Here is a 12546-nt window from a genome sequence, read left to right on the forward strand (position 1 = left end):
CACTTTAATTATAGGACACTTTATGAATTAATTTATACTGTTTTATTTTCATAAAAATTTGAAATCTTCTATTTGGCTGTCTTCCAGTTTTGTCTCATCATCAATTGTGGTGTGGTTTTTAAAGGATGAATATACCTTGTTGTTCATAAATTTGAGTTTGGATTTTATCAGAACGAAGCTGTAAGGACATCTCATTTACTCACTGAATTAATTCATAGTGCCTGACTATTTACTTTCAATCTATGACTGGATCCTTCTTCTAATTACAATTATAAGTGATGTCTTCTGTGGTACACATACTTACTGACTAACCAGATGTGGAAGTCTGAAGAACTGAAGTAATCTTCATATTCTAAACAACTTATTTTTCAAGGCAAGAGTTAGTATAAACACAAAGAATTGCCGTTGAGTTTAGCTATCTTACTACTCTCCTTTTTGTCTCAGGTCAAATTTACCAGTGCAGTGAAGCTTTCTGAAGGTGGGCCAGGGAGTGGAATGGAAAATGGAAGAGATGAAGAGGAGAATTTCTTCAAACGTCTTGGTAAATGTCATGCAGCCTAAGAATGACATCCAATTTTCATCACACAGAACAAAAATTTGTTTAGATAAAATGGTCCATTTTCTATTTCCATTGATTTCTTATTTCTTTCTTTCTTATATGTGTGTTGTACTACTATAGCTTCTCACTTTCTTATCAATTTTGTTCAACAGACATTTATGGAAGACATTAGGTTTATAAAGAACCTCTCCTTCTGCTATCTGTCCTTTGTTAAAATCTAAGAGCTTTAAAGAACCTTCAGATATCCATCCACCTATCTACTTAGAAACTCTGCACATTATATCCCTGACAAGTGGCCAGCCACCCTCAGAACACCTCCACTGTGGGGGAGTCTGTTACTTTACAAAGCAACTTGTTCCAGAACTAGACAGTTTTAATTGTTAGAAAGTCTTTCCTTACATTCTGAAAATATTCCCATCCATAAATTTGATTCATTAGTTCCAGTTATGAGATCTGTGGCCAAACACACAAATATACACATGTAATGCTAACTTAGCCTATTATCTATTTCACATTCTCTCTTTTGATCTCACTTCTGCTGGTCAAACATTTTTGAGTCCTTTTTGTTTTACATGGAAGTGTCTCTAGATCCATCACCATCCTGATTCCATTTTACTGTGCATTCTAATTAAATGATACACTTTACAAGATATGGAGCTTCAGATGGAATGCAGTACATCATATTTGACTTTAATCGGTGTAATAAATAGTGCAACTATTAAGCTCCAGGGACATAGCAAGTGTATGAGCACAATTTAAGGTTGCATTATCAACTTTTATATCACATAGTTGGCTTATACTGAATTTTGGATTAACTTTTGATAGCCCTCTTCCACATGAATGAATATCATGCTATATTTTGATATAGCCATTATTAATTCTTCATCTCAAAATAAATAAAATTTATTGTTTCATTAATTTGGTAGGTGGTTAAGTCATATGCTCAGAACAGAAATTAAGAGACAGAACCAAAACTAAGTTGAATTTGAAATCTTTTCTTCTTTACAATTGTGCTATAAGGATTCATCTGCAGAGACATACACATTTCCCTGTTTCCATCCAAATTGTTGCTATTATTACTGGCTGGGACAAATATAAAGATATAACCTCTACAACACTTCTAATTAACTTTTATTAATTAACAATTTGTGGGTACAGTTTTTTAGCCAACCATATACTTAATTTACTAGAATTAGTAAACATTTTCCCATTTCTTGATAAAAATATCATCAGATTTTTAAAAAATCTCACATCTTTATAACTCTATCTAAAGGAAATCTGCAGCTTAGTTCAATACAATGTATTCTTAATGAATCTACAATGATTTCTATGATTACTTCTGTTTAAAAAAAATGTTCCTGTTTAATTATCTCTGACAGAATTTGACTAGGGCATACATCAAAGTTATTAGTCTATGGTTTCAAGAATCTTCCTAACTACCAGAACTTTTGTCATTTTCAGTTCCCATAGATTCTTTTCACTCCTCATGATATCTCAGAGTTTTACATATTCTTTTATATATTGTTTATATTTCATTCACAAATAGAAAAGAATGATAGAAAAATTATAGAGAAATATAATATGGAATATTCATAAAGTCTGACTTTGGGATCAATTTGTGTCAGCAGTACCTTAAATAAGACTATCTGTTTCTGTGTATACAGAAGACAAAAACCATAAAATCTAAAATTGATATCTGGAATTTTATGTGCTTTTTACTGGCAAGAGAAGATAGCTTACACATCACCATTATTCTTTCCCCACGTTCTCTGGCTAATTAAAGATTATAGGGGTGCCTGGGTGGCTCAGTTGGTTAAGCATTCAATTCTTAATTTTGGGTCAGGTCATGATCTCATAGTGCATGGGTTTAAGCCCCGCACAAGGCTCTGAGCTGGCAGTACAGAGCCTGCTTGGAATTCTCTCTCTGCCCCTCCCTCACTCTTGTGTGTGTGCTTGCTCTCTCTCTCTCTTTCTCTCTCTCAAAAATAAATAAATAAACTTTAAAAATTTTAAAAAGAGATTATAAAAGGTATTCTGTGGGGTAATTCCTTCTGGATCTCTTGCAGAAGCCAGGTATCCCCAGCTCTTCTAAAAAATTTAAAAAAAATTATCTATTAATCTTACTACATTGCAGTTTGCAACAACTAACTGCCCTTGGTCAGGTGAACATCTCTCTCTCTCTCTCTGAATCTGCTTTTGCCTATCTTTCTTCCTTTCTTCCTTCCTTCCTTCCTTCCTTCCTTCCTTCCTTCCTTCCTTTCCAATCCATATGCACAAATGATTCCTATGCACCCATTATATGTGTATTGTCCTTTTCTTTCTCAATTATTTTGATTTAATCATATTGTCTCTGGCTCTTTAAAGTTATTAAAGAAAACAAACATCAAGCATTCTTACCTTCAATTTAAATGTAGTACTCAAAATTCACTGAGTTAAGATCAAATGCAATAGTTAATAGGATTTCTTTAAAATGTAAAAACATTATTCAATAAATTAAAAATATATCTGAACATTTAACAACACTGAAATTGCATTTATAATAAGCTTTTTCTTCTATGTTTTCATATTCACTAAGAATATTTCATTTTAGAAATCATGTTGTCTTCATTTGAGGGAAGATATTTTATTAAAGCAATGTTTTTTTTCAACTGATTAATAAAATTTACTGAAAATCTTCTATGTGCTCAGCTCTGCCATAAATTCCATGGAAGAGCTGCTTAAAGAAATACTATATTTTGAAGTATCCCTTTTTAAGTTTAACACATTATAAAAACTGTATTCTATATAAATTTATACCTTATACCTCAGTAAATTTAATGTAAAAGATAGTAAATAAATGCAACTAGAATGTACTGAGACAAAAAAAATCATTATGTCCAAGGAAGCCAAGAGGCATCCTTACATCCTAGTAAGTTTATATAAAAGATTGACAGGAGATGTATTCTATAGCCAAATTACTTTTAACATTTCTTTTAGGATTACAATATGGAATGCCAACTGGGAACAATTTTACAATCACTTTGTAACATGTACAATGTTGATTTATTTCTTACTATAAGTTTTCCTGACATAATCTCTACCTTCAGCAATATAGAAAACTCTAACCTCCTTCAACATGAACAGTTGTGTATTTTGAGGATGCTCTATGGCATAATGATAAGAGCATAGGCTTGTGGTCATTAGGTCTGGATTCGAATCCTGACTTGATAACTTTCTCTTGCATGAACTTAGACTGGGCTACTTAACCTATCCCTTCTTTGTGTATCTCTCTGTCTATGTTCTTACTGCTCTCTTGTCTCTCATTCTCTTTCTTTCTCTTTTTTTTAAATCATCTTTAAAGATTTATCTTAAAGGACTATTACAAAAAATAAAATAAATTATAAAATATTTCATACACTATTTGGCATGTACTAAATGCTAAACTATGGTAGCAAATATATGGTTATCCATTAATGCTATATAGATACAATGGAAATTTTCCATTATAAATACCTTTTTCTTACAAGCGTGATTCTTATGTCCTGAGCTCATAGGATTCTACTGATCTTCATACCTGAATAAATATCCATCATTCTGTGAAGCAAAGAATATATGTTCTTCCTGACAAAGATTGTTTTGATCACTTCTCTCTTCATTATTTTACTTAGACTCTTTAATCATATTGTTTCTGAAGTTCTTTTGATCAAAATGGTACTTCCTTTGGTAATATTAAATAGCTTTCTTTTAGAATTCATTATCTTGTCAAATAAATATTGAGAAAAATGATGAAAAGCTTATTATTGTTAAGCCTCCTTTAATAAGATGATGGCAACTGTCTTTAATAAATCGGTTAAATAAGAATAAGTTTACTGATCATACATCCTGTCTTATATATTCGTTCTATTACAAATTTGAGGCTGTTACCACCTAATGTATTGTAAATCTTAGTTATAGTAACAAATCATAAAACAACTGGATTCATTAAAAATATATTATTTTATAAAAGTTAAAGGCACTGCTAAGGTTATTCTTTTAACAGATGAGATTTCTGCTGATATGTGCAACTTAAAAGACTGTATATCAATGACTAATAAAGTGACATACAGATAGGACAAATAACAGGAAGTTACTGGTTCTGGTAGTTTTGATAATGCCCAGTGAACAAATAGAGTAGGATTTTGAAAGGCAGCTGTCCAGGAAGTGTTTGTTCCTTATCTGTAGCTTTTAGCTCTACCTCCTTTGTGTCATTTGAGATTCTGTCTTCCAAATTGTTTACACCATCAGATTTTGTGTGCTATTTCATTTTACAATTGATAAAAAATATGTCACACTAATTGGAAAAAAAAGTGCTGAAGATGTTGAATATGGAATTTTGAATATGGAACATTTGCATCTGTAAAGGAAGTATGCTCATAAGGACTGAAATATGGGAAATTTTGATAATGATCTTTTAATTATATCATGAGGCTTTTTTTTGTGCTTAGGAAAATTTTCAAACATAGACAAAAAGTAAAAAGGATGGTCTAACGGATCCCAAATATTCATGACCCATGATCAAACAAAAATTTGATCAAATTTTTCCATATCTGTTTCACCTATCTTTCATGCTTTTTAAAGGTGTTTTTTCAATAAATCCCAGACATACATACATGTGCCTTTGTGCTGAGGCAGCAGGTAGGAAAAGTAGGGCAATAGGTAGAAGGGATCAGGGTATTCTTAACAGAAGAGGTGGGAAAGTCATTTCTGGAGATCCAATCTGTGACTTCTCAATGACAACCTGGAGTTGGTAACCACAAATGAGTGGTGTGAACAGAAATTAAGGGAAGCTCTAAATCAGTGATTCTCATCCTTGGGGTTTATTCTCAGGTATCACAGGTACATTTCAGAATCCTGAGAAGGGGCTTGGACTGGGTTTTAAAAACAATATTCAGCATAATACCCTTATAAAAGGAAATTTTTTAGATATATATTAGAAACTGTAGTAAAGTCAGGAGATATTTAGGTTTTTCAAATGTGCCTATGGATAAAACTAATGAAAAACAATACTTTGTATCACTTTTTTCTTAATGTATGATCCTTAGACTTTCTGTGGTCAATAAATCATGTGGAGTGTTTGTTAAAATATGCACATCCCCCCAGACATGGCATCAAAATTTCTAGTGATGAGACCTGATATTCTGTATTTAATAAGCTCTAGACTGATTCTTATTCATGGGCAGCTTAATTATGGAAAAATAAGTGTGGGGAGGGATCGGTGGTTCCCAAATCTCTGGTCACAGTGCTGGGTCAGGCTGGCTGCCTCATTATGTTCTGAGAGGCTTACAAAGCACAAATTCCTACACTCCGCTTCTAAAAATTCTGATTCTGAAAGTCTGGATGAGATTCAGGATCTTACTAGGTAATTTTGATATACAGCCAGGTTTAGAAATCCTGGAATTAAATGACCAACATCTAAGATTCTTACAACTCCAAAAGTCAGTGATTCTTTGTATTATTACTGAGCTATCAATATCCTGTCCTTGATAATAGATTTAAAATTGCACAGTACTTGCATCGTCCATAAAATAGAAGTTAGTTGTCGATTACAAGAAGAATCATTTTAAATATACTAAGGTTTCTTGCTAGTATTAGAGAAGAGACCTGGTAGCAAAATGATCAGATCCTATATTCATGTAAAACTCTGCACATGCATATGCTATGTGTCACCAGATTCCCAAAAGCCATGGTACATCTAAATCAGGCATTAGGATGGAAAGGAAGGAGGTGGAGTCAGGGAGAAAGTTTTCAGGCCAACTCTACAGAAAACATAGTGTTATAACTTTGAAGCTCTTTTTCAATCTATGACCCATTATACTCTCTCTCCTTCATTCCTCCACCATGGGAAAACCCCTACAGGTTGCCACAGTTTTGATGACCATCTGTCTTCCAACCAAGATGGTGGAAAAAGCAAAAACGTGGTGAATCTTGGAGCAATCCGACAAGGCATGAAGCGCTTTCAATTTCTGTTAAACTGCTGTGAGCCAGGGACAATACCTGATGCATCCATCCTGGCAGCTGCTTTGGATCTTGTAAGTTGTTAGAAGAATTTGCCCACTCTATCTCCCATTACAATTAATACTGCTAATGGAGGAAAGCATGAGTCCCTAATCTTAACCCTATCTGTGGAGTTATTTTTTTTTAATTAATGCTTTATAGTTTTCAGAGGACAGGTCTTTCAAAACCTCCTTGCTTAAGCTTATTTATAGGTATTTTATTATTTTGCATACAATTATAAATGGGATTGTTTTCTTAGTTTCCCTTTCTGGTACTTCATTATTAGTGCATAGAAGTGCAACAGATTTCCATATATTAAATTTGTATCCTGTGACTTTACTGAATTTATTTATCAGTTCTAGTAGATTTTTGGTGAGTCTTTAGGGTTTTCTATATATAGCATTATGTCATCTGCAAATAGTAAAAAGTTTACTTCTTTCTCCAATTCGGTTGCTTTCTATTTCTTTTTCTTGTCTGATTGCTATGGCTAGGACTTTCAATACTATGTTGAATGAAAATGACAGTGGACATTCTCGTCTTGGCCCTAATCTTAGAGGAAAAGCTCAGTTTTTCACCATTGAGTATGATGTCAGCTGTGGGTGTTTTGTGTATGGCCTTTATGCTGTTGAGGAATGTTCCCACTAAACCAACTTGGTTGAGAGTTTTTTTCAAGAATGAATGTTGTACTTTGTCAAATGCTTTTTCTACATTTATTGAGATGATCGTATAGTTTTTGTGGGTTTATTTTTTTGTTTGCTTTTCTCAGCACTAATGGCAAAAGAAGGAATAAAGGTGGTGAGATGAAAAAAGGAAAAGGACAAATTTTAATAAATATGCACTGGGAAGTAGACTGTATATCATTATGATTAAAAGGATATGAGGGCTTTAGAATCTGACTACCTGGATCAAAATCACTCTAACATTTACCAGATGAACTTCTGTAAAATGAAAGAGTAATAATCACATACCTACCTCCTCAGGCTAGTGTGAGGATTAAATGAGGCATTAAATAGAAAGCCTTCATCACAGTGCCTGGTAAGATAACTGTTCAATAAAGTAGGTCATTATTATTATTTTGTTATTATTAGTTTTAGGTTTGTCATGTATTAGTACTTAAACATCTCTGAGTCGTTGTTTAATTGTCTATCAATTGGAGGAAAGATATGAAGGATCAATTTAAATTAATTGTGCAGAAGTACTTTGAACTTCATGGTATTATATACAAAGGTAAGGGTTTAAGGAATATAAAGTGAATCTTCTTTAGAAAGGGCTTCTGTCAGGTAAACTAGGCCCAGATATGAGTTTTGAACTCAGTCTCTCAATTTCCTTTATTTATCTCTGGTTTAATAAATTCTTCATACACTGTGTAAATTCTGGGTACTCAATACCAGATAAGCATCAACAATAAAAGTCTTTTATTTTCTCCTTTAAAAAATACAAACTAAAATAGACTGTTTTTAAAACAAAAAGCTTTAAGCCTGCCTATAAATGATCTGTTTTCCAGATTTTGTAGCACATGAATAACTGATCATTGGCCACCCATATTTTACCTTTGAAAATAATCCAAATATAATCATGTAATTTATGACATTTTTTTGGTGACATTTGCAGCTTTTGCTCTCAGGATAGTGACTAGCAAGAGAGGTGGTTTCATTTAAGCCTGAAACACAAATACCACTGTAATCCCCCAAAATGATTACTTGTTGTATAAGATTTTTCAGTCAGTTCCCCATTCCCAGATATTGGCCATTGTGAATATTTATATATTCCAAAATGTTCAATGTGTATTGATGTCTGCTTTGGTGACTATTAAATGTGAAGAATCATGAGCCTCCAGGAGAGCTGAGGCTGGTGACAATTAATCAAAAACAAGGTGCCTGTCTAAAGCAAGAGTTTGACAAGGCAAGGAACCAATCCCTTGTTTTTTAAGTGGGAGAATGGTAACTAGCCTGTCACCCCTTTGAGTTGCGCAATGATGTTTTTTAATCACTACTGACCTATTCCAAAAGGAGCAGATTAAAATAAACAAATGTGACAAATTCATAAGAAAAGGAGAAACAATGGAACATTCACATAAGGAGTAAGTATATGAACAGCCAGTTCATCAAAAATATTAACACCCAATTAAGTATGTTCCATCTTATTTGCACTTAAGAAATGCTCATTAACGGGTCCATAAATTCCTATATTCTAACCATCAAATGATTAGAAAGTGTTGACAGGGAATAAAATGTCAGACACCACTACATGATGTTGGTTAGTGGTGGAAGCAGCAGGATTTGATTAAGAATAGAAGGAAGTCAGAATAACAGGGTAATAATGAGATGGTGGTAATGGGGAGTGGAGCACTCGTTGGCCCCTCCCTGCATAGTAAATAATTTTAAAGTGGATATTGTCACAGAGGAGGGGCAGTTCTCTGCATATTAATTATATCAAGTGGCATGAGTGGTGGAATTAAAAAGTGGCTTAAAAGATATGGCCCAATGTGGCTTAAAAGATACTCATCATATAATTAATTCTACCAATATCTATTGAGAGCTTCCCATGTACCAAGCATGGTGCTAGCTGTTAATAATGATGCAACAAAACAACTTCTTTTGAACCTTTTTTACTGAAGATTGTATTTGCCTAGTGATCTGTTTTCCAGCCTTCTTACTGTACAGCATTCTAGGGTAGATAAACTAATGATTAACATTTATTGTGTGCCTACTGTTTCCAAATGAAAAAAAGACTGAAGCTCAGAAAGACCAACTAACAGTCCAGGACTACACAGCTAGCAAAGGATAGAGCCAGATTAGACCTCTGTGTGTCTTTAAAGACTGTATTTTGGTTGTCTCATTAAAAAATTATGTGTGGGGGCGCCTGGGTGGCGTAGTCGGTTAAGCGTCCGACTTCAGCCAGGTCACGATCTCGCGGTCCGTGAGTTCGAGCCCCGCGTCAGGCTCTGGGCTGATGGCTCGGAGCCTGGAGCCTGTTTCCGATTCTGTGTCTCCTTCTCTCTCTGCCCCTCCCCCGTTCATGCTCTGTCTCTCTCTGTCCCAAAAATAAATAAAAAACGTTGAAAAAAAAAATTATGTGAGATAACTATAGGAACTTATTTTAAAACATGCAAAAGTAATAAATTCTGTATTTTATACATGATAAATGTAAGTAAGAAAGTAAAGATGACAGAAGTTAGTTGAACTCACAGTAACAATTAGGCGTTAGCACTTTACAGGTAGGTGGTTTAAGCTGTAATGTTCCAAAGGTACCGTCATGTCTATTTTCGTGTCAATCTTAAAGTCATAGCTACTTTGGGAGATTTTTAGACAAGACGGGGGATCAAATTTCTCAAGCAACTGCCTAATGAGATTATGGAAAATGATAATAACAAATCATATTATTTCAAATTTTTGAAAAACTGGTAGAAAGATGATATAGACACAGCTGTCCATACAACTTGGAAAATGATGGCATGATAACATTTAAACAGCTATTATGAATTTTAATGGTCCAAAAGCATTTGAATCCTTTAAAAAGTTTCCTTTACACACGAATACATGATGAACTCATAATCAGAAAATATAGGAGTTTTTCTTTAAAGATTCATACCACATATTCACTCTCTAAACCAGTATTTCTTTTTTTTAAGATGTTTATTCATTTTTGAGAGAGAAGAAGACAGAGCATGAGTGGGAAAGAGGCAGAGAGAGAGGGAGAGACAGACTCTGAAGCAGGCTCCAGGCTCTGAGCTGTCAGCACAAAGCCCGACACAGGGCCTGAACTCACAAACCATGAGATCATGACCTGAGCCAAAGTTGTAACCGACTGAGCCACCCAGGGGCTCCACTAAACCAGTGATTCTTAATATTTTGGAGACATAGACTCTTTTAGAATTGGATTAAAGCTCTGGAAATTTTCCCAAGAGAAGTGCACTTGTAGACAAAATTTAACAAATAATATTAGAAGCTTTACGGACTCCCTGCAAAACCCATCCATGAAAACAAAACTATTAAGAATTAAATCTCAATTAATGCATTATTACTGGCAAATGAAACATTTTAGTCAAGTAATTGGACTGATTACTTTTATTAACAATTATTGGTGTTATGAAAACAGAATAATTGCTTCCTATATGTAATACTTAGGAATTGTATAAGATATGTGGGCATGGGAGAAATATGAGGCTTGTCACAAAGAGAGCATTTAAAGATTTGAAAAATAATCCCAATAGAACAAATGAATACTGGTTTCTGAACGTAGATTATTTTAAGAGGAATACTGATCAATACTTTGATAATCAAGTCTCTTTGGTGTTGACATTTCATCCCCTCCTACCAAATGGTTTCATACCTATTTGATTTCCAACTGCTATAATGCTTAGTTTTCAAGGAGATGAGGTTACAGGGGTTTCCAGATACAAGTACACTCTTCTCCTGCCTGTAGCTTGACTCCTACCCCTAAGTTGGGCTGAATCCCACTGGAAACTTAAAATTTATTTTACTTCCCCAAAATATGGCTATTGCCGGATAGTTACCAGACCACTAGATTCTCTTTTCTTCCTTTCCTTTGGAACCTACTCTGGCCCTGCTTGACCTTCTCAATCTTATAAATCTCATGGTAAGAAATAAAATAAAGGGGTTTGATGTTTATAAGCAGTGTCTTTGAGCCTCAAAGAAAAGAAGCATTTTCTGATCATTGTAGATGTCCAGTGATGGGGTAGCTCCACTGAGAAGTGATCAGTTCTTTGTCACTAGACTGGATTCAATGGGGGCCACTGTACAGAGGGGCCACAAGAAGTGGGTGGTTTGTATGATTCCCTTTCATACCTGAGTCTGTGATTCGAGGTCAAGGCCAAGGAGTATACAGAGGTCAGAGGTGACAATTCCAGATACCAGAATCAGTAAAGGTTTAAAGGAGTGTGGTAGTCTCCATTATCAGACAAAGAATCTAGGTAGAGCTCATTGAATAAAAGGGAGAGGTAATGATGGTGGCAGTAGTGGATAACCATAGTAACATTTTCATTATACTTGATAGTTTATAAAGCACTTTCACATTTATTACCTTGTTCACATGAGAGGAAAGGAACCAGCTCAGGGAACAGTCCCCAACTAAGGGCACAACTTAAATCCGGTTTCTCAAGTACGGAAAAGTGAAGGAACGATCACTGATGAATTGTGACAAGCATCCTGAGGAAGGGGAACAGAGCTGTGTGTCCTGTGTGCTTGACTCAAGGTAGCCTTCAGTATTTACTGTCATTTGCCCAGGTATGACAACTGCATACCTGTTCATCTGGGTTAAGAGTTTCTTGGAATTACTCTTTCACAAATGCCCTCCACTAAATGTATTTTTAGCTTTGTTTCCTCTGTATTTGGCTTCACTTAATATCTGATTTCATCTTCCTCCTGGCTTTCAGAAATGTCTCACTGTTAAAGTATGTCTTACATGTTTTACAATGCATTTGTGGTTTTTGTCATATAGGTATAATTGTGTGAATATGGATAGAAATTTCTATCAAGTAGAAAGATGAATATAGAAATATCTGTATTTCTACCATATAGAAATATGAATATAGAAACATAGAGAGAGGTAGGTATAAATATAAATGACATAGATGGATAGATTGCTGATTGATAGATACATAGATGAGATCCAGATACAGATATGGATATAGGCATACTTCTTGATTCTGCCATTTCATCACATAGGATTTGGGAGAGGAGGGAAAGACAAATGTGTTCATTTCATCATCACAATCCATTCCAACACTCTCCCTTCTCTCCTTTATTGTTTGCTTCTGTTGGATGTTGCACTTATTTTTAAGTGCAGCTTAAATACACTTTTTGCATTATGATGTAATTTTTATTTCAGAAGTTTTCACTGTTTTATTGCCTTAATCATAGATTGTAAATGTGACTTTTTCAAATTTGCAATTTTCTTCAGAATTAAAAAGTATCATTAAATGAAAGAAATGTTAGAGATGTCAACATTCCGAG

The 12546-nt window shown here is 34.3% G+C and overlaps 1 protein-coding gene across 3 annotated transcripts in view; it reads left to right on the forward strand.

The window, feature by feature from the left end:
* The window catches only part of UNC80 (unc-80 homolog, NALCN channel complex subunit), a 223804-nt gene that overhangs the window by 70751 nt on the left and 140507 nt on the right, over nucleotides 1–12546 (forward strand). For all 3 annotated transcript variants that reach the window (XM_042953135.1, XM_042953134.1, XM_042953136.1), the window contains exons 21-22: nucleotides 445–541; nucleotides 6434–6606. In XM_042953135.1, the coding sequence (XP_042809069.1) occupies nucleotides 445–541; nucleotides 6434–6606 (270 nt within the window). The remainder of the gene's footprint in view (nucleotides 1–444; nucleotides 542–6433; nucleotides 6607–12546) is intronic.

Source organism: Panthera leo, chromosome C1, assembly GCF_018350215.1.
Source record: "Panthera leo isolate Ple1 chromosome C1, P.leo_Ple1_pat1.1, whole genome shotgun sequence".
In the NCBI taxonomy this organism is placed as follows: domain Eukaryota; kingdom Metazoa; phylum Chordata; class Mammalia; order Carnivora; family Felidae; genus Panthera; species Panthera leo.